This window comes from Pisolithus orientalis, assembly GCF_024613125.1.
Source record: "Pisolithus orientalis strain OTSU chromosome Unknown F5J12scaffold_9, whole genome shotgun sequence".
Lineage (NCBI taxonomy): Eukaryota > Fungi > Basidiomycota > Agaricomycetes > Boletales > Pisolithaceae > Pisolithus > Pisolithus orientalis.
In genome coordinates, this window is record NW_026260790.1 from 198052 (window position 1) to 218715 (window position 20664).

General features: G+C 50.4%; 6 protein-coding genes across 6 annotated transcripts; 1 reads left to right on the top strand and 5 right to left on the bottom strand.

Annotated features, from left to right (window-relative positions):
• Window positions 1-41: 41 nt before the first annotated feature.
• F5J12DRAFT_821138 (uncharacterized protein) lies at window positions 42-2987 on the top strand. Its single transcript, XM_051745293.1, has 15 exons — window positions 42-285; window positions 341-484; window positions 534-602; window positions 653-739; window positions 794-825; window positions 879-927; window positions 980-1027; window positions 1078-1224; window positions 1282-1311; window positions 1369-1446; window positions 1495-1529; window positions 1766-1819; window positions 1873-1909; window positions 1959-2534; window positions 2566-2987. Exons 1-15 carry the CDS (start codon window positions 238-240, stop codon window positions 2788-2790), a joined length of 1659 nt encoding a protein of 552 aa, XP_051601289.1. The 5' UTR covers window positions 42-237; the 3' UTR covers window positions 2791-2987.
• Window positions 2988-8664, bottom strand: F5J12DRAFT_766774 (glycoside hydrolase family 13 protein). Its single transcript, XM_051742199.1, has 14 exons — window positions 8351-8664; window positions 8147-8292; window positions 7514-8100; window positions 6872-7460; window positions 6302-6813; window positions 5841-6247; window positions 5693-5789; window positions 5095-5635; window positions 4573-5040; window positions 4009-4523; window positions 3865-3951; window positions 3493-3815; window positions 3365-3445; window positions 2988-3313 (listed from the first exon to the last, which is right to left on the bottom strand). Exons 1-14 carry the CDS (start codon window positions 8585-8587, stop codon window positions 3113-3115), a joined length of 4791 nt encoding a protein of 1596 aa, XP_051601290.1. The 5' UTR covers window positions 8588-8664; the 3' UTR covers window positions 2988-3112.
• A 225-nt stretch (window positions 8665-8889) lies between these two features.
• Window positions 8890-11574, bottom strand: F5J12DRAFT_821146 (DEAD-domain-containing protein). The gene is made up of 9 exons (XM_051745294.1): window positions 11257-11574; window positions 11038-11207; window positions 10910-10982; window positions 10672-10863; window positions 10552-10613; window positions 10314-10490; window positions 10118-10263; window positions 9537-10066; window positions 8890-9489 (listed from the first exon to the last, which is right to left on the bottom strand). The coding sequence occupies exons 1-9, from the start codon at window positions 11494-11496 to the stop codon at window positions 9226-9228; spliced, it is 1854 nt and encodes a 617-aa protein (XP_051601291.1). The 5' UTR covers window positions 11497-11574; the 3' UTR covers window positions 8890-9225.
• Window positions 11575-12529: 955 nt separating this feature from the next.
• On the bottom strand, window positions 12530-14503 carry F5J12DRAFT_891184 (major facilitator superfamily domain-containing protein; the record flags this gene model as incomplete). Its single annotated transcript, XM_051747462.1, has 10 exons — window positions 12530-12622; window positions 12668-12875; window positions 12927-13145; window positions 13201-13350; window positions 13404-13557; window positions 13610-13810; window positions 13866-13979; window positions 14028-14135; window positions 14186-14216; window positions 14270-14503. 10 exons carry the CDS (start codon window positions 14501-14503, stop codon window positions 12530-12532), a joined length of 1512 nt encoding a protein of 503 aa, XP_051601292.1.
• Window positions 14504-15444: 941 nt separating this feature from the next.
• F5J12DRAFT_718878 (Brix-domain-containing protein) lies at window positions 15445-16621 on the bottom strand (the record flags this gene model as incomplete). Its single annotated transcript, XM_051741137.1, has 6 exons — window positions 15445-15577; window positions 15643-15717; window positions 15778-16033; window positions 16083-16215; window positions 16268-16377; window positions 16432-16621. Coding segments are annotated over 6 exons (897 nt in total), but the record flags the coding sequence as incomplete, so codon positions are not given.
• A 634-nt stretch (window positions 16622-17255) lies between these two features.
• On the bottom strand, window positions 17256-20663 carry F5J12DRAFT_904871 (uncharacterized protein; the record flags this gene model as incomplete). Its single annotated transcript, XM_051748587.1, has 3 exons — window positions 17256-19282; window positions 19344-19956; window positions 20394-20663. The coding sequence occupies 3 exons, from the start codon at window positions 20661-20663 to the stop codon at window positions 17256-17258; spliced, it is 2910 nt and encodes a 969-aa protein (XP_051601294.1).
• Window position 20664: the final 1 nt, after the last annotated feature.

Here is a 20664-nt window from a genome sequence, read left to right on the forward strand (position 1 = left end):
AGCTTGCCGTTCCGTCGATGTCGGGGTACGTCTGACATATTGGCAAGCTTCAGGAACCCATGTACTGGAAGGTTCCAAGTCAGTCACTTATTGAGCGCCAGGCTTCCACGCGCAATCGTCCCAGCGTCCATGTTGGGAAACATTCTTATAACTGAGACGTTGTTACTGGGAGGTTAGCAACGTAAACCCATCTGACCGTCACCGGGCTTCTTCCCGCTTTCAAAAAGACCAATATCGATGGTGCAACCTATAGAGATCACAACATTGGAAGAATATGAAGAAGTAGTTCGTCGCTCTGTTCTGCCTCTGCTTGAGTTCATACTAAGCGGGTGACTTTTAGATGACCCGCGATAGCGTCGTGCTCTGCCTGTATACCCTAAGATGTCCAGCATGTACAGTGATGGAACCGATATATAACAGTGTCGCGACCTCCCTAAAATTTCCTTCGTTATCCTTCGTGAGAATCCAACTTTACCAACACCCAGTAGGTCCATCCGTCTTCATATTCTTCTACCTGTTGACAGTCGGCCCAGGCATTGGATGATCCGATTGTGTTGCTAACTGGTGATTTAATAGCGAGGGGTCTAACACAGGAACAATTTGTGAGGCAACCTATCGCAATAACTTAAGCATCGTCTGACAACGTTCTTAGGATTTTGGCATCCCTCTGCTTTTGATCTTGCGGAAAGGACACGTCTTCGTCTTGAATGAAGGGCCAATGCTCAAGGAAGAGTTTGAGGTACGCCATGCCCACCATATCGCTTAGAGGAGGCTGACGTATCACATCTGACAGAGATGGCTCTTGGATTATCTCGAGGCAGGCCAGTAAGTCCGTGACCAAAGGCGAGAAACTCATACTGATGAAATGACGTTCTCAGGATTGCAGGTACTGTGATGGACATGTCTGCGGAAGCCCACGGAGCGAGTGTGCGTGGTGGAAGAAGACATAGTTCAGAAGGGCTCAACGATTTGCTTTCAGGTCACGAGATTGGAGGAAATCACCCAAAAATCTCGCCTTGATGAAGTGGTAGGTGACCCCTCACGGCTCCAAAAGATCTGCGTCGACCCGTCCACGAGATCCACCAATTTGAATACGTGGTGGTGCATAGTTACTCACCGCGGCTTCCGCACTCCCGAGCCACGTTGGAAGTCGTGCTACGGGCACATTGTTCAGAGGCGTTCCCAAATGTGCGATTTTATCAGGTGAACTACGAGAGATATGAGGTGAATATTGTTTACGAGCAGCTGGTTTGCATCCTTTTTCTCACTGTGCACTCACAGAACATCTTCGACACACAAGGAGCCGAAAAGGTATGCGCACTGTTCTCTCGACTTAATGAAGTTAGTGCTTGCTCAATTGTGTCTTAGGCACATGGGATTCGAGTCTACCGATCTGGATATCTTATCGCCCATAACACGGTTGCTATGCAGTGGCCTCAGTTAAGAGTGCGCTGCAACCCTTGTAAAAGCATTCCCATCTGACAATAATGCTAGGTGTGGTTATCGAGTCAGATGCATTTGTTAAATTCGTGAGCAGGACTTGAATATGTCCGGAGCTCATGCTGACCTTTGTTTCTGGCCAGGACTGCTGAGGTTCCAGCAACACCCGTGAAAGCTGAGTGTTAAATTACACCGAACAATGATTCCCTGTCTCCGACCTCTCTTCAACAGCAACTCTCAATGCTCGGGAACATTATGGCTGACTCAACCGAGTAAACTTCATTCTATTTGGGTGTATGCACAGTAGTTAATCAGGTTTGTCTAGAACTTTGGTTGCCGATGGTCCAATTGGGCCCGAACGAACACGGCGTTATAGCTTGTAAGTTTAGCGCTCGATCCATTTTCCTGGTTGATACTTTTCTTTGGAATTAGTTCACATTTGGAAAAGCTCCCACTCGTGCTCGACCCGGTAAGCAGACCATCGTGCTGGTCGCGCAGTGATTCTAAGCGACCACCAGCTCTCCAAACCGAATAAGCTCAGAAAGCTTGGAAAATTAGATGCTTCCTTCCACTTGCGGCATCTGCGTCCGGTTGCGTGTTCGGGACTTTATGCACGTCGGAACAAAGAGAAGTGGCCTCTTCCAGGAACGAAGAAGAAATTTTTTGATCCTGAAGAAGAATGTGTGTGGCTCGCGACAAAGGATCAAAGCGAAATCATTATAGCTGAGGGAAACATTGGTGATTCTGCTCTCTCGATCTCGGCAGCAGCCACAGTCGGTGAAGGGGCGGATAAGCTATCATTCAATGTTCGTTTCTTTGCCCCAAAAGGGCGGTGGACAACCGCGCTCATTAAGTTTTCATTCTTTGACGAGGATGGCCAGCCCCTCAAAATCGGCAGCTTGTTCCCCGACGACCACAACGACCATCCTATCCCGGTTGATAAGGTGATTCAGTCTTCCAGCGGCGCAAATTTGGCAGTTGGCGGAGTCCACCCAGTGTCAGCATCAATCGGCTTCCAGCGTGCAACGACCGTTACGCACACATTCACGGAGATGATGGGAACACGCATCCGGGGGCATGGAGTGTGCAAAAATGTTGCAACGTGGTCCTTCAAAGAGGCTACAGGTGCTAGCGGGGCGGAAGGGTTTGGCTGACTATACTTTGAAAGTAACACTCTCTGAACCGCAAGTCTTCGTCAAAGTGGAGTGCCATGGAGAGGCAACACTCGCCGGAGGTCACGGTGTTATCGATGATCGCATACAAATAGGGACGGCTGAAAATCTCTGGACGAGATTCGTGTACTGCAGCAGTAAAGAGTTCCTGCAGGCGACGCCTAAACCGAAGGAATGATACCGGTACAGTCTCTGTAGTCACGGTTTTGTTGGTAGTGATGTATATGTGCTCGTTTAATGTCAATATTGTTACCACTTGTTATCCAGCACTGTGCATTGCCGCTTCAACTTGATGCGTGCCGTGCATCGTCTTCTTGCTGATCCCCTTAGTGCGCGTCCAGGTTGACGTACTTACAGCGACCCGTGTACTTCATGTATCGTATTCTTTCCCTACACTATACTCCTTCCAAAATGACATGTTTCATTTGCAAGCAAGGTGTATGCCGCCAGCCCGCATTCTCCGAGTCTAATCCAAGTACTTACTTAAGTGGTATGTACGCTCACGGTCTCGCATACTCGTGTACATCTTCCAAGAAATCCAGCATCGTACTCGCACTCCAGGCCTGAGTATTGCATGAGTCTCGGCAGAATGCACCATTTTCGTTCGTTAACTCCGGAAGACCCGCCCAAGGGTCAGTTTGGATGTGGCTTCGTGGCTCAAACAACGCACGATGCAACCGGTGAAGTGTCCTCATAGGGTCCTAGTAGATCATCGTCAGAGGGCGGCTTCTACTGCGAATAGATCGACTCACATCCTTTCCCTCACCAACTCGAGTATCGAAATATAGATACGCGCGCAGGAAATATCCAAGTGGCCACCCCCATTCAGGCCCCTAGAGGCGATGAGCATGGGGCAGTTCATGTGTAGGACCAGACTCACGTTATGGTAGTTCAAACCTTTGGCTACCGATGGATCATCGGAGTCATTTGAGTTATCGTAGTTCGGCCTGTACTGTCTGTCAGAGGGGTCCAGCGTCTTCATACCTAACGGCCCTCGGAGGACTGTGTCAGCAAGGCGTAGTGCTTCAAGTGCGTGGTTTTCGTCGAACATTTCTGGCGCGACGGCCATCGCGATCGGGAAATTGGGTCTGAACTGGTAGTCAGACCATTCCCGCCCTTGTCCAGACCCGTACACGTCCTTATAAATGCCTCGCCGATTCACCACATTCGTGTTAATGATATACTTGGCGTCCTCAGATGGGTCTGCGTTATCTTGTCAACACGGGTAACGCACACCCGAGGGGAGATTTACCAAGTGGGACATAGTAATGCTTTTCAAACGACTTCTGGAGGAGATCATTCCACTGTCCATATGTCACAAACCTCTCTTCACCGTCGACTGAATGGTAACTTGCATAAGCACACACCGTGATCATTCATTAGCCTTGGAACTCACCGGATGAAAATACTCCGCGATAGGGAAATCTGCCTTTCCTGCTAAGCTCATCCAGCCACCGAACCGTGCTCTTGACCAATCCTGTTATCTCAATTGGAGCACCGTCTCGAGGCGTCCCTGGTACGCCTTTCGTCCCCGCCCGAACGGACTCCCCCATCTTATCCATCCAAGTCCCGCAATTATCAGCATTTCCTCCGAAGACCAATCCTGTCTCCCAATCGACATAGATACCGATGTTAAACCCGTTGTCTTTCATTTGTTGGTCAAGGTTGGGACCAGCATTATACTCGCGGAAAGAGATGCCCGAAGCGTGTCGCTGGAGGATTTCTTGAATGATTTCCGCAAGCGTACTAGTGCAAGAGTATGCCAGGGGATCGTCCCAGGCAACCCAGGTGTCGTCCACAGGAAACCGTCGCGGAACGAATTCTGACAGAATCGAAAGACCATTCGGCGCCATTTTGACATAATCTTGGATATTTTGCAGCATCCACCATGGGGAATCACGTGAATTATACCTGTTAGAGATATGAGATATAGCGCCCGCAACTTCGACAGTGGACAAACCGAGGATTCCTTCCCGAGTCCAATAAGTTCGGGATTAGCCCGTGCTTAAGCGTAGACGCAAATGCCAAAATATGGTTCTTTGCGCCTTCAAAGCTTCCCGTTGCCAGGAACAAGCCTCTAAGTGAGATGAATACATCCCTGCCCCAGCACCTAGCCCACCCAACACTGAAATGGGGTAAACCCGCTGCCAGGGAGGGTGTAGATTTCACTGGATCTAGCGACGCGGATTTCACTATGCCGTGCATCTGCACCGCACACATGGCTAGGCTATGGGTGAAGTCATGCCCGTCGGAGACAAATTCTGAGCACTGTTCGATGACAGCACGGCGAGCGACTTTGTATGCTTCCGTCATGACGATAGCGAAGAGCTTCGGACGCAGATATGCAGGAGCGTTATTCTTAACACGCTCGAACCTCTCTAGGAACCATTGAACAGGGGCCGCAAGGTTAGGGAAACTGTCTATTTGGCTAGGAGGTGAGGGCATAAGCACCAGATACAGAGCAGAAAAATATTAGACTCACTATGCCAGCCGTGAGACGACATAATCAAGGGCCCAAGTGCCACGTCTGAGGTTATCACAAAGAGGATGCCCTAGATCGTTATGCCTTGTGATATGTCTCAAGGGGTGCATCCACCCTTCTAACCCACAATATGTTAGTGACCCTGCACCAGGGACGTCATAAACACCGAATTTTCCGCCGGTAGCATCCCTCTCTTCTGCATCTGCGCGATGCAGAACGACATTCAATTCCGCTAGGTCAAGGCCGCCAAAGGCGGACTCGGCACCCGACTTGCAAAACTTGTCCAGCTCGAGGTCAACTCGCTCCAATTGTGTCTCAAATATCATGATACTTCCCGGAGGGAAGTACTCCGGGGGACCAAACGAGCAGTGAGGTTCAGAAACAAGGTTCTTCTGTTCGACAGGAACTTCTGGCAACTCGATCAGTGTAGCAGGAAGACCCCTGAGCAATCCTGGGTCTTCGGGTGTTTCATACGAAAGAATGTCGATGGCGAAACCACAGATAAATTTTGCACGGGTTTGAGCTAGTTCCGAGGGTTTAACTACACAAGCCAGAGGTCGATTAGTAGCAGAAAATCTGATACCACTGCGCAACCTACACGGTCCGCGCACCTTCTCGCGTTGTTCGAAAGCCGTGTGCGCAACGAGTACGTATGCGTGCTGAGTGACGGGATGCATTCTTGTCATCACGATATACTAAAGACGAGATTATGAACATGACCACACATTTGAAAAACCACCACTTACATTAGAGTCTCGATACACATTTCCTTCCGTGTATCCTCCTATCATCATCTCCCTGTGCAGCGAATTAAGTACCCTTTTCGCTCTAGAGATACCAGAGTTCTTAGAAAGGCCGGTTATTTCGTACGTTCGTGTTTCTTGAACCAGTTTTAATAGCTTCGGGTAGAGATCGTCGAAGCCCTTGACGGAACCAACGGCGCAGTAACCAAACGTGACGATTCCCGCCACGGCGAGTGCATGTTCCGCGGTCCGCTTGTCCAAATACGATTCATTATCGTGTGTTAAGTCGTACAATAGGGCGTGAGGGGTAGAGCCATTCAATGGACTGACAATGCATGGTCGAGTTGGTCCCTTGCCGAATGGAGGTGCTAGCTCTTCCGTACTTGTCATACATGCTTCGTCCATGGATCCTAATCACGAAAATATGAGCTTGCCTGTATGTCTATGAAAGTCAGCAGGCATACCAACTGGTTTTCCCAGCCCAAATCGATGCATGACCCGCGAAAACTCCTGGGCATCCCATGCGTTCCCGGCCTCCCTAATGAGACTGTTTACGCCCAGCTTGCGCACAAACAGAAGATCCATTTCCTCGCTGCCCGTGAATAGTTCGGCACACACGTAGAGGTTCGGGTTCACCTTGCGGGCCGTGTCCAACATCGCAGTACCGACGTTCAGAGGTGTCGAGTGGCAGTTGTCAATACGGAAGCCATCGAAAGTGCGCGCTAAATAAGTGACATAGGACGTCATATGCTCCCATAGCCAGGGGCTATCTGAAGGACTGGATCCATAACGAAGCTTTACACAGTCACCCCATACTATTACCTCCCTGCGCAGATACGCTTTAGAGGGTGGGAGAGCAAAATTGACCAGCGGATCCGCATTCCACAGCCAACCGTTGTGGGCAAGGGAATACTTCGCTGGATCGGAATGGCAGTGTGGCGCGACACGAGTGAAGTACAATTCAACGAGGGGCGAGCTTTAAAACCCAAGCTAATCAGCACACATATACGGATACAATGCCACAGTCTACGTACTATTTGGAGATCTCTCCAAGCTTAGGGCCATCGTCGTCGAGACGTGTATATTTCAATCTGTTCCTGATGTTGTCTAGTGCAACCCGGGTGTCCTCCTTCCACTCGGCATAGAGTGGCACGTTGAGTACATCCACCACACGTGTCCAAGCTAGCCCCAGTGCGTTGACGTCATTTGCGAGCGTCGGAAGGGCCGCCTTCATGAATCCAGCTGAAATGCCACCATCTACGCAAGCAACGAACCGCGAGGCCAATGTTCCTTCCCCTTGGATCAAGGATGCTGATCGTAAGATATTTGCAAGTTCGACAACAGATCTTCCAGCTACGTCTTCTCCAGTCCAAGGAACGGTCGTGTTCGATAAGAAAGCATCCGTGAGTGCGGCTTTCTCTGCCTCGACGTTAAGCACATAGTACTGCCACAGTTGTTTGGTTTCCACATAGCCGGAAAGGGCATTCAGGAGTGTATCGATGTCCTTCTGGCACGACACGTGTGTAGGCAAATCATTCTCGGAAAGTGATGATGAGAACTCCAGGATTGCCGTATCCAATTCAAGCGCAGGAGTAAGATGAGGAGTATTCGAAGGGCTGTATCCTACACGAGCATAGTAAATGTTGTCGATAAAATATCAAACACGTTGAACTCACCGGCCTCAGGATGTTCGGCAAGCCAGGGACTGTCATTAGCTGTATGATTGAGCACGACATCTGTCAGATTGAGCAAACCATATTCTTCTTTGGCGACACGGAGTATTTCCTCCATGTGCGCACTCGCTGTTTGAGAGTCAACAGGGGTATCGAATACAGACAGATCGTATTTCTTCTGGTCTCTGATCGAGAACGGGCTGTTGCTTTCACCACGTTCTTGCAGTGGTGTCCAATGTAGCATGGTATATCCGCGGTCGCTAGCTTCCTCGAAATGTGCTTTCCATTGTGAAATTGGTCCCATCCACTTCGAGACTACTGTCAGTATTGACAGGGCATCCAGTGGAAGGTTCACGACTTCGGAGAGTAATTTAGCACCTCCCTCCGAGGGCAGCAAAGGCTTCGAGTCCGATGAAAGAATAGACGTTCGTGCGCGAACTCGTAAAATTGGGTCTATGTTGAAATAACCTTCACGTCCTTTGATGCGCTCTCCAGGAGCATCGCCATCGTATTCAACCCAATAAACAAAGGCACCCGCATGGGATATAGGTAGATCTACTCGGATGGGTTTCGAAAGGTCAGTCGGCAAGCTATGGCGGATAAGCACGACATAACATTATATCGGAGCATGGTTACCTTCGCTCCGTGAACCTATCCCTTTCGAAAGCGCCACCGTCGAGGGGAAAGTTGGTCTTGAAGACACCATTCTTTGACGCCGGCGTCCCTGCATCCAGAGATACACGAAGGATATACGGGATATACGCGGGAGGGAGACGGATGTACTTGTAAAGAATGAGGAAAAGGCACGATGAGACAATAAAGATGTGCCGATGGACATACAGATCCTTCCTTGCTGGGCCCGCCGTTGGCACCTAACTTGAATTCGTACACACGAATAGGCGCCTCGCCCTCAGCCCTTTCGCTCAGGAAGAATTCCTTCCCTTCATCTGCGGGAGTTCGCGGAGTAGGTGGTGCAGCGATATCACTTGCGCACGGAGATGTACTGTTTGCCGGGACACACTGCACGGTGAGATCCGGCTTGAGAGAAGCGGGTGCTGGATTCGCTGGGTTCACCATCGCACTAACGAGAAGACGAGGAGTGTTTTTAATTCCCGGTGACTCGTGTTTGGGCCTTTTTATATTCAGGTCCAAAGTGCTCAGGCTGTCCTGCCCGATTGTCACTTGCCTCTCCACTCCGATGTGGAAAGACACGTGGGAGCAAGTGGAAATCACCCAGATTTGGAAAAGCCCCTGAGCAGGGAGTGGAACCAGACTGAAACTAGAGGAATGCACACGTGGATGCTTTGGACTATACGAAATCCATCTAATTGGCTTCGGTGTCCGTGTATATTGTTTCTGCAATGCGGAAACATCAGTCACTCATTACACGAAGCTGAGTATTCCGATGAAATTAGTGCCCAAGATTGCAGCTGCCGCACAGCCACTGACACTGACACTCAACCGAGGCCGACAACGGAGTTGAGTTGTGCACAGTCATCTCCATTGAACACCGTTCCGGAAGTGGTGCCAGGCGTAGATACTATAATGCTGACATATAACCTGAAGTTTTAGCCTCCCGCAAATTGGAGAAAGAGATGTCCCCATTTTTGCATGTAGAGGGCCGAGGGACGAGAAGATGCCCCAAGGAACGGACACCAATTACCTGGTAGTATTTAGTAATTTTCTACCTGTGTCGACGATACGAAGCTTTGCTATCAGCGGAATTTTCTGAGAGGATCTGTCTTTCTTTTACTTCTACCTCCACCTTTACGTCCTCCACGGCCTGATGCTAATCTCTTTTTGAACGGGACAAACTCAGTCTGCGTTTTGGAGGTATCACCTTCAGTGTCCGTGATGGGAGCAACACGAGGGAGAAGGTATTTCGGCACGTGTTTCATATGTGACTGTATCCGCATGGGATGCAACGGCTTATCATGCCGTAAGTACTCGAGATCGAGTGGGTTATCTTCAAAGTGCGCCTGGGACGGGGTGAGAGTCGTCTATGAGCTATGCACTGTGGACATACCTTCAGTTTCTCAGAGTTGAGTAGCTCTGTTTTCAGCTCCTTTATCCTTGCTTCCTTAATCGCGTTCTTCGTCACGGACCGCAGTGCGTCATCCATACGATACCTAAAGGCTTCCACTTGATCCATGTTGAACTTATACTCCTGTATTTGTCTCCCTTTCGCCTTTTCACCCTTTTCGATCCGTTCCCATATTCGTTCATCCTCACGCGTGCTCTCAACCCCACCTACCACTTTGTGCTTTCCCCACTCTGATTGTGGTACAATGAAAGAAAGGGCCATTCCAGAGTGGCCCGCGCGTGCCGTGCGTCCGACGCGGTGCGTATAGGCACGATATGACGTCGGAAGATCGAAATTTAGCACACAAGCGACATCCACAAAGTCAATTCCGCGGGTAACCCCGTACTCCTTATCACTAGCACGTATTTTGGACTTGCGCTTCTTGGAAGAGTTGGATACAGGAAGAGGAGAACCTCGCCGCTTCTTTGAGGAACTTGCTGTGGCAGGCGCTCCAGGTTCCCCTGGTGAAGAGCCTAGGGTGATATGTGGAAATAATATCAAAAGCATGCAAGAAAAAAACGTACAATCAGCTGGCTGATTACCATCGCCTTGCACTTCATCATCCTCAACGTTTTCATCTTCAGTGTCGTATTCCGGCTGCCCACCGCTTTCATCCGAGGCAATAATGTAGTCATATACCCCCTTGTTGAATTCTTGGACCGTATGATACCTTGCCCACTCATTTAGTAGACGATGCGCAACTCAAATGCTTCCGCATACCTAGAATTGAGCGGTAATTCGGAGTTCAACACGCAGCTTTTAATGGAGAACTGTTCTAGGAAAAGTTTGAGGCGATAGCAGCGATCGACGTCGTTAACGAACAAGATACATTTGCCTTTGATGAGACGGAGCTTGAGTATGACATACACAAGCAAGAATTTGTCAACCTCAGAGCAGCTGAGGTGGTCGATGCAAAATGTGAGTGAAAACTACATATAGTCACTTGTAGGGCCCATACCGGACTGAATACTGGGTTAGAGCAGAAACATCATCTTGATCATCTTCTAGTTTGAGGATAGCCTAGCAGACAATCTGCATTAGACTGGCGAGGCAACGCAATGCGACAAAATAAGCTCACCGGACTACGTAATGTCAAGCCTTTCAAAGTCTCGACATCGTCCGTCATGGTTGCACTCATAAGGAAAGACTGATAGACCTTGGGAAGATACGTTCCACCAAATATCTGCCGAATATCCTCGTCGTGTCCATAAGACAAAATAAGGTCGGCTTCATCAATGACGAGGGTCTCGAGTGATGACAGGTCAATGGCCTGAGGGGCATAAGGACAAAGGTGTCATAAACGTATGCAAGCGCACCTTGGACTGAAGGAGCCCAAGTATACGAGACGGTGTTGCGATTAATATGTCAGGTTTGTCCGCCAAGAGCGTACTTGAGGTGAGCCACGTCAGATATGACAACAAAACTAGTCTACAGAAAGGCGTACTGCTGCAGATGCGTTACGAAACCACTGGCAGCGTTCAAGAGCGTAATCTCTTTGTCGCAATACTTGGTGACACTGCGCAGACACGTGAGGACCTGTTCGGATAGTTCACGTGTGGGAACAAGGATCAAGGCACGGGTGGTATGATAAGTTGGATCGACTTCCGACGAGTTCTACCGTGCGTTGAGGGTGAATGAAATTGATTAGTAGGAAATACCATACATCTTTCGCGGTAAGAATCTTTTGCACGACGGGGATACAGTATGCTGCAGTTTTTCCACTTCCAGTCTTGGCCCTCACGAGCATGTCACGGTTTTCGAGTGCAATAGGAATAGCCTTCCATTGCACGAGAGTGGGTCGAGAAAAACCAATATCGGCGAGAGCACGCAAGATACGTGCATCAAGAAGATGAGCAAAGGCAGAAAACGAAGACGAGTTGTGAATGAGACGGGAATCGGCCATGGCTGGGTCTTGTGCTCGACCAAACAGATTGACTCTAGAGAATCCGTGTGAGAAATGACCCGAATTAGAAAGCCCCTGAGAAGGCACGTCCTAAGGTACTGGCATCGATGTCTTTTGGCGCCAGTGGGGGCTGGTGACTATCAGTTAAGCTTGATGATAGAGGCAGGTGACAGAAATCATTTTGAAAACCATGACGCCGCTTCACTACCACGGTCGTGTGTCCTCACTTTGTACAATGTGTGAACGTCACGTTAACATTGCACCAGTGCTTCCATATGATCAGACACTGGAAAGACAAATGGCCAGTATTGATCCGCCCCACCCCACCAGCGCGAAAGCCTTCGTGAATAAAGCCCATAGCCCATGACCTCCTCTCATAAATCCGACCCGCGCCTTCCTGACGATTCTTTGTCATTACCGGTCTCAACTCTGAACCCTTCGCTATGACTCTACCAACCTTCCAACCTGGCTACACTATTATAATGGTTGGATTACCACTAAATCAGACGCGTACACCTCCCTCTTCAACCGTCGCTTGGCAATCAATCAAGGTCATCGCGGGTCACTTCGAGTTCCTTCCTAATGGCCCGTATCACTAGTTTTTCGTTATTGACAACCTTTTGTCCGCCCTTTCCCTATCTCGGGGCTTGATTTTTCCCCTGCAAATATTTGAGTTTGATTTCCTGTGCATGTCTAAACGCAATGCCGCTGCCGCTGTGTCCAATCTTCGATGAGACCTTAATCATTTCACTCCAGTCTTGCAAATCATGACCTGGACTAGGATGCTCCGACGACACGATGACCTGTTGGCAAACTGCGTCTGGGACCTGAGTTCAATACCTTTTCATAGTGCAGGATCCGTGGGAATTGGTAGAATTGGAAAGCCCCTGGATGGAGGGTGAATGGATAGTCCTGTCAAATTGACTACAACACTATAGGATCTAGGCAGAGAGCATGAACTCAGCGGTATTGATCGTGATCGTCACGTGAAACCTACCAGCTAGACTCCATGCGCTCCGTTCAACCAATACAACTATTTGTTGGCCTCTGTATCATGGGGAACATTATCTGCTTTTTCCGAGGTACTTGCATGATCTACTACCATATCTTTTGGCGCTAGCGGATACTGATGGCTGTCAGCTACCCGGTGATAGAAGCAAGAAACAGAAACCATTTCGACGACTATGACACCCAGCAAAAACCAGAAAGCTGCTGCACGACCGTGGTACCCCGTCGCACCACCGTTTCTGGCCTCGATGGCGCTTTCAATCGAGGTAACAGCAGAGAGGCCGACGGCCGAGCCAATTTGCAGTGCTCCGTTGAACATCGCTCCCACAGTACCAGACATAGATACCGGAGCGGTCTGAAAGATCGAGAGGCTGCGGAGCGTAGCGTGAGACCTCTTACAGATCGGAGGCGTGTACCCTCACTTTGTATGTATGAACGTTAGCATCGCACCAGCGCTCCCAAGGAGCAACGCCGGAAAGACGAATGGCCAGTATTGATCCGCCTCACCCCCCGCCAGAGCGAGTACCGTGGTAGCAACTGCCAGCATAGACAGTCCCAGTAAGGTTATCCATTTGGGATTGATAACCCTAGCCAAACCACCGGAAAAGCTGGTTGTGAATGCTATCATGCCGACAGGAAGCCTGTCTCAGGGTCATATGTACCTTTGGTATTTAGGGTGTACTAAATCTTACGCACATGTGGACGGCTGCAGCGATCGCAGACCAATGAAAGACGTCTTGCCACAATTTCATGAAGATGGTAAAGACCACAGTCCACCAAAGGAACGGCAGCAAGGCCAGTCCCATGAGAACCGGAAAATTCTTGTAGTGCCAAGTGCAAGAGGGTCTGTTTAGAGGAAACTATGAAACAGGCCACCAAGGTAAAACAGAACAACAGACATAGCAGGCCCTCTCTGTGGGGAGAAGCCCTTCCCAGCAGAAGAACTGCAACTGTTAAGAGAACGGAGACTACAGAATGAAACCAAGACAACAGGAGAATCCCACCCCTGAGTGGGACCTGATGTGACCGCAAAAATGAATAGTATGATGGCAGCTGGGGAGCAGGTTCAGTTTGCGGGTCTCAAGTAAGTTGGATGCCGGTATACCTGTTAAGATGGATACTCCAATGATGTCAAGTGTTCTCCACTTTGCAATGGAACGGTCATGGCTCTCCACAAACTTCGTATTGCGTGGCATGACAAACATACAGATGATCCCGGCAGGCACAGCAATGATGCCGACGAACCAGAAGGTCAAACGGTAAGAAGCCCACTGCGCGAACATCGCGCCGACAAGGAAGCCAAGAACTAGATGCGGAGAACTGCGTGAGTGCAGCCACGCGTCGTGATTCGAAGGATATACCATCTGCCACTGCACCACAGCCACCGAATATTCCAATTGCGCGAGCCTGTTCAACAGGGTGGGGGAAAACGTTTGCAAGAAGAGTTAGAGCTGATGGAATGGTCATAGCGCTGGCTTGAACGCGCAAGTCAGACACCTCATACACTCATTTTTGATACGTACCAATGCCACTCAGCCCTCTCAACACGATTAAGATGACCTTGCTGTTGGCGAAACCGGCACCGAGCGAAATTAGCCCCAAAGCAAAAATTCCACCAGCGAAAGTGAATTCTAGTATTCAATCAGAGAGGTTATAATTTTTGTCGCTCTATCCAGCTTACTGGGATTATACACGTCACTGACGCGCCCGCTCTTCACGGGGAAATTAGATTTACTTTCACGAGAGATATACCAAGTAGACGTACGACCAAAAGAGTTGAGGCAAAGGTGAGCTGGTAAGCACTGACGATCCATACCGACTGACTTGTCGTTACATGCAACGACTGTTCTAGAGCTGGCATGGCAGCGAAAACGGTCGACATGTTAAAGGCATCCAAAAACTGGGCAAGGCAAAATAATGACAATAGTAGTAGCCGCCTCGTAAGAGGGAGTTGGTCAGGCGACTGATTTTCCACTGTATGCCCAAGCGAAGCCGACATATCAAGGTGCACTGGACCAGTAGTGGGACAGATGGTTTTGTAGTCTCCCTAGAGTGGAGAACAGGAACCAATAGCGGACGGTCTTTTTATATTGACGCTGGCAAGGATGAAAAAGTCTGAGCTACCGCCCCATCGGAGATATATGGAGACGTTCGCCAACCCACCCGCATCGAAGGAGAAGGCGGCCTGGAAAATATAATATCGCGGGTTTCCGAGGTCTGTAGGAGGGTAGGACCCTTACAGGAATGTTGGGGAGGAAAGGCGACCTACGAGAATTTTTCCGCAGAAAGACCTCGCTTCGATGACATCGAGAAAACGCCACGTCTACGGGAAGTCCCCTCCGACGACGACGACGACATAGTGATCCCTACCTCGTTGATTAAACAGAAACGTGTCTGGTTTACACGCTGGGGGGGATATCCGGTTGAATGACCTTCCTTACCATGGCCGAGCAGCTGCGAGACTCCAAGGAATGAGAGAATCCCTTCCAAAAGGGAATGCGAGATCCTGCGAATACTCTGGCTAATAAGTGGCACTCAATGACATCTTCTGCATGGTCGGAGCGGACACAAAAGTTTCGGAGGAACTGTCAGGGTTGCCCAGGAAAGAAAGATCTCGTGCCACGCAAGGAGTGTATGCTCCTCGGCACCATGGAAGGCACGGGAACAACTCCATCAATATGATATTCGGACGAACTTCCTTTTGAGTCACTGCATCGGTGGGCCAATCTTGAGAGAGCTCTTCAAACGCGGAGGTAGTTTTTAATGGTGATCCAGTCGACCTTTCAACTGCATGTCGTTACGAATCCGTCCTGTGAATACAACTAACGCCGATGAGAAACAGTAACCATGCGCTTCCACAAATAGGGCTCAATACAACAGGAGTATGGCAAGCAATAAAACAATACTGTAAGCCGAGTCCAAACGTTGAGTGAAGGGTCGCTAGTTGGGGAAGCATGGGCCTATCCTTCGGTTACGCCTGATAGAAGTCGTCCGCTTTTTTGCCGTCCGAGAGTAGTGGGCAAGAACCCATTCTCGCTCAGCTTCCATCTGCTCAACAGTGCCCTTGACGTATCTCGTATGCTATGGACCAGTTCAGCTCATAACTCGACTAAAGGTGATTGGTGATGAAGGTGCAACTCACGTTTCATTTCAAAGCGAGGACCAACTTCTGCGAGTTCCACGCCTCCGGCGACCTTGACGAAAACATGATGTCTACAATTATACTGATTAGTAACCAGATTTTTCAGATCCACCTGGAGCACACTCCCTTACCGGAACGAGATGAAATCGTCTTCGTTCGCAAATGTCATAACGCGTTTGCTATCCTCTTTCGGCACAGGAAATAAATATTTTAGGACATCCCGTATGCGTACACCCAGTTTCGAGGTGAACTGTTCAAATATCAAGTGCGGATATTGCTCAGAGACGGTGGATGACTTGTACGAATCAACGTCGTGTCGAAGAGCCACGTTGTGTAATGTAAAATACACAGTAGGTCCATGGGGGAAATGAGACACGATCATAGCATCTGAAAATGTATATGCGATCAGCCTGTCTTAAGAGGTTTACACGCTCACCAGGGATACCGCGATGTTCGTGCAGAATAATGAGGTCAGTCACGTCGTTGGCACGACATGCATCCACTAGTTCTTTGACGACATAATTTCCCCGGTTGATCCTATGAGAATTTGGAAACACGAGACGCATTTCCTTGATGGGCCATTTGTATACCATTCAATAGAAGTAGGTCAACTGGCAGTACCTTTGCAAATTGAAGAAGCTTTGAACTAGGATCCCTTGATGTTGTTATTACAAGCTTAGGATCATACATCCCCGCACGGGAGTATTCATTGTCGATATGGGTCGACGGCTCTGCTCACAAGGTCGCGTCAGCTTCGCTGCCGAGGACGTCTGCCACGAGCATACCTTGCTGGGCTTCATCGAACGCAAGATCCTTTCCGAGTGTCTTGGCATTGTTTTTCAGTTCTGTAGGAAGCTGCTTTCCGGACGCAAGGGCGTCTTTTATTTGGCGTTTCCGCTCGTATGTCTGCCGTTCCTGCGCTTCGAGAGATTTGGCATAAATATATTGTCTGCGTTCACGCGCTTGCCTCCTAATCTTTGGAAAACGATAGGATCAGTCAGATATGCAACAAATGGGTAGCTGTACCATCTTATACAGCCCAATGCTGTTTCAGTGCCTCGTCCACTAAATATGTGGTTTTGGGTGCAGTGACCAAAACAGGGAGTAAGTAATTGGGCAATAATAAATGTAACCCTAACCCTAAACTTACACCATCAACTCACGATGGACGGGAGGACCGTGCGTCGTGTATCTCTCCCCCTTCACTCAAGAACCGCGCTTGTGTCTAGTATTTAAATGCGATAGATCCCCGTATACGAGTCCGTCCTCTGGAATACAACAAACCGACATCGGTGAGAAATCACATCAACCATGCGCTCTCCAAACGACATGCGGCTCAAATACAAAACGGAAAAGAAAGAAAGAAAAGAAAAAAATACTGCAAGTAAAGCAATAGGAGTGGTATTGTAAGTCGGGTGTCCGAATGTTGGGTCCTGCAGATATCTTGGACGTGCGAAAGCTTTTGAGCATAACTAATGTGGGGATATGGGGGGCAAAAAGAAAGAAGAAAGAACCACGAAGGACCGAAGGCGTGCCACGACTTGGATGGATAATAGTCAATGAAAGTGCAACCACCCACTCACTTGGAGAAGCCTACCTCACAGGCCGCTCATCGTCGTCTTTGCTGTTGCCAGACTGCTAGTGGTACGTCTTCCTCCTCACCACGTAGCGCTTGCGACGATTCAATGCTCGTTGGCGGTTGCCCATTCGTTACGGAAGGAACCACGCGAGCGCTCGCGGCCTTCCTAGGCCTTACATCCGGAGATAAAGGCCGAGAAGTGACGACCGTAGCAGACACGGAGCGGCCTGGTCCTTTGGCTCCCTGTGGCCGACCAGGGGCAGTAGCGACAGGAGTATATCTGTTATGGTTCTGCGATGGCGGCGAACGAGAACGCTGCTGAGGCGGTGGTGCTACTCCGCCGTCGGGATGAACAAGGCCATTGTGGGGTAATTGAGAGGACGGCGTATTTGGCATCGGTGACGACCCAGGATTGACCGGTGACCACGACGGGTCAAGCGCCATAGGCTGCACACCACCCTGTGGTACATACTGGGGGTCGCCGTCACCATAACCATATCCGGTATATGCATAGGCTGAGGGATCAGGTTGAACCATGGGTTGAGAATGATTCGGCGGACTCGGCTGCCGATGCACACGAGTTCCCCCACCGCCAGATGCACCGCATACATAACCTGGCGCGTTATACTCTTGCTCCATGACTCGATGTTGCATTTCGTACTGCGGTCCTTTCACAGGCATTTCTGCGGTTCGCCGCCCACCTGGCTGTCCTGGAGCTGGCTTCGTCAACGCACCTCGCCGAGAATCCTTCTTTTGTTGCTGCGGCTGCACTTCCTTGGTCCTTTCCTGCTCCTGCCTCTCCTCTAAGCGTTCTCTTTCAATACGCTGCCCCTCCTCCGCCTCACACCGCTCCTGTTCCGCCTGCTCCTTCTCCGATGACGACTGCACGGGGGTTGCTGCTGACTGGACCTGGGGACCCTGAGTTGGCGCTGGATTCTGTGTCTTATTGATCACCCCCAGGTACCAGAACATCAGGTTGCTTATCAAAACTTGCTCATATAGCGGCCTTCTAGGATTCGCCAACTTGATATGGCTGAGCCGATAGATAGCACGCTCCACGTGGATAGGGTATCTGGCATAGCCCATGGGACCAGGCTGCGGCGATGGCGAGGGTGGGTGGGACTTGGAGGACTTGGACGCACCAAGAAGTGCTGCCGCCGCATCCCGTCCCGACCCGCTGTACCCAGGGCCCGCATGCCCCTCGTCTTGCTTTCTCTTCCCGAATAATGATCCGAAAAAGCCACTCTCCTTTTCTCGTTGTGAATCCTTCTCACGTTCCCTGTCCTTGCCCGATTTCTTTGCACTCTTGTCACTTCCCCATTTTTTGAAAATACCCTTCTTATCCTTTTCCTTCTTAGGAGCTGCACTGGACTTGGTTGAGGAAAATGACTCGACCGAAGGCGTAGTTACTAGCGTTTCCTCCGTCGACGGGGCAAGAGTGGCAGTATCCGGTGAACCCGCACGGGCAATTTCGTCCGCAGTGGTCGCAACAGCAAGGCGCTGTGGCTGCGGGTGCTGTAATTCTGGCACCGGCGTGGGCAAAGAAACAATTGGCTGGACGGGAACCTCCTGGATTTCTGAGGGTGGATGCGGTTCTTGACCTTCCGTAGACAGAGATAGAGAGAGGGGAGGTGGTGGCGAGACGATGGACGAGGCGAACTGGTTCAGATCGAGGTCTGCTTCCTCGCGAACGTAAGCGTCATATATAGATGCCTCCTCGCTGAACGAATCGGGTCTCTTAGAGGCCTGCACATCGTTAGCGATGACATGTTCTACGGAGAACGCACGAGGTCGCGTCAACTGTTCCGAACTATCGCCCAGGTCGTTAGAGGTGTGGTCATTGGAAGAGAGGTCGCTGGACGTGCGTGGTTCCGTTGCGGTAGCAGCTCTATGTCGCCTACCGGGTCCGAAGCGATGAGGTGCTCCTTCGCCTGGTTGACCGGATTTGCGAATTTTTGTCCGAGCTGCTCTGCGCAGTATCTGAGGGCGGGGAGGGATGACGATGGGAGCATCGGCTTCATCAGGGATGTCTGCGATGTTATCAATTTTGTCGATGGCTGAGAGAGGCGTCCGCTTGAGCAAGCATTATCACGACGCCACTGCACTCTTCGCACTGACCTGAAGGTGTTATGTTGAGACTGAGCGAACGCCTGATGACTGCCCTGAACCTTGACGGATCATCGCTTTTTGACGCCTCTTCTGCCAGTTCTTCTAGTCGTTGAAGGTCGCTGATAGTAAGCTGAGGGCCAGTGTGCATGAGGGTGGAACGTCTCCGCTGGATAGGAACGATGGTTTCCTCTTCCACATCGTCGTTCTCAGATGGCTTATACTGTCTACTGAGCATCGAGCGTCTTCTCTCGAGGCTGGAGGAAGCGTGTCCAAAAGAGTTGGCACGACTGACAGTGGTGGAGCCCTCCGGTGGAGGCGTGCGGGCATGTTCCTTGAGGAAGTTGCGGAACTCTGCAGGAGCAATTTCTGGGTGAAGACGGGCGGGGACCCAGAAGAGATGAGAAGGATCGTCAGAGGCAACTATCCGTTCTTCTGAGCTACCACTGTCCTCATGAGAGCCACTACTTGAGTCGCCATCGACGAGGTGTTGGGTTACTTCAGCAGACCAGTAGGTTGAGGTGGGCGACGTCGGGGAGGACGGGTTGGGAAGATCAGGATCGAGGATAAGAGCGCCTGGGCCGCCCTGCGCTGTCGACCTGCGCCGGATGTCTCGCAAGGGCCTCTACCTCCCGCTGGATCTCGAGCTGGGAAGGCTGCATGACCTTGACCTACCAACGAGGACACAAAAGTAAGGAAAAACGTGCAGGGAACGTTCTTCAGGGCGAGCCGGCCGACGACACGCCGTGGCTGTCAATCAGCGGTGGAAGGGAAGAAGTACAAGCACGACAACTCCCGTTGCGATTGACACTGTATATGGATCAACACTAGCACAGACTACGAGTGTGGCGGTGGGCACGCTTCAAGCACAGAGCACGTCCCACTCGAGTACATCTACATCTATATAATGGTCTACTGAAGCGGGCGATGTTGTGGAACGACGTCTCAGCGGGTATCAGGGCCACCCAGCCCTGCTGCCTCACGCCGCAGTTCTTGGATAACGGCCTAATAGTCCTGTGAGTTAGATATGTACGTTCATGAAACACCAGAGGGGACACGGACTGCCAGTGCTTCGGGGTTAACCCCGCCTTCGATCATCCCGACACAGGTAGCAAGCGTTTCCTTGTCCAGCTGAGTGTTCAACAGCTGGGAGATGTCAAAGAGGGCTGTCGTGTCCCACCAGTAAGTTACCCTGACAGCCCACGAGAGCGATTGTGGAGAGACCCACTGTCGAGTGTCTGCTGCGCTGCTGTTATTCGGTCTGCATCTTTGGACGACATCGTCTTCGGACTCGATATGGACATCCTCCGATCTCAGACACTCCACCGCCATG

Bases quoted from the DNA above. Each gene is read 5' to 3' on its own strand.
- F5J12DRAFT_821138 (XM_051745293.1), top strand. From the start codon at position 238: ATGGTGCAACCTATAGAGATCACAACATTGGAAGAATATGAAGAAGTA. The intron at 826-878 runs GTAAGTCCGTGA...TGACGTTCTCAG, and splicing joins GATTATCTCGAGGCAGGCCA to GATTGCAGGTACTGTGATGG. The intron at 1,028-1,077 runs GTAGGTGACCCC...CCCGTCCACGAG, and splicing joins AATCTCGCCTTGATGAAGTG to ATCCACCAATTTGAATACGT.
- F5J12DRAFT_766774 (XM_051742199.1), bottom strand. From the start codon at position 8,587: ATGGTGAACCCAGCGAATCCAGCACCCGCTTCTCTCAAGCCGGATCTC. The intron at 6,814-6,871 runs GTACGTAGACTG...TGGGTTTTAAAG, and splicing joins CTTGGAGAGATCTCCAAATA to CTCGCCCCTCGTTGAATTGT. The intron at 5,636-5,692 runs GTAGGTTGCGCA...TGGCTTGTGTAG, and splicing joins CGAGAAGGTGCGCGGACCGT to TTAAACCCTCGGAACTAGCT.
- F5J12DRAFT_821146 (XM_051745294.1), bottom strand. From the start codon at position 11,496: ATGGCCGATTCCCGTCTCATTCACAACTCGTCTTCGTTTTCTGCCTTT. The intron at 10,264-10,313 runs GTATGCGGAAGC...TGAGTGGGCAAG, and splicing joins GAATTACCGCTCAATTCTAG to GTATCATACGGTCCAAGAAT. The intron at 10,067-10,117 runs GTACGTTTTTTT...ATATCACCCTAG, and splicing joins TGGTAATCAGCCAGCTGATT to GCTCTTCACCAGGGGAACCT.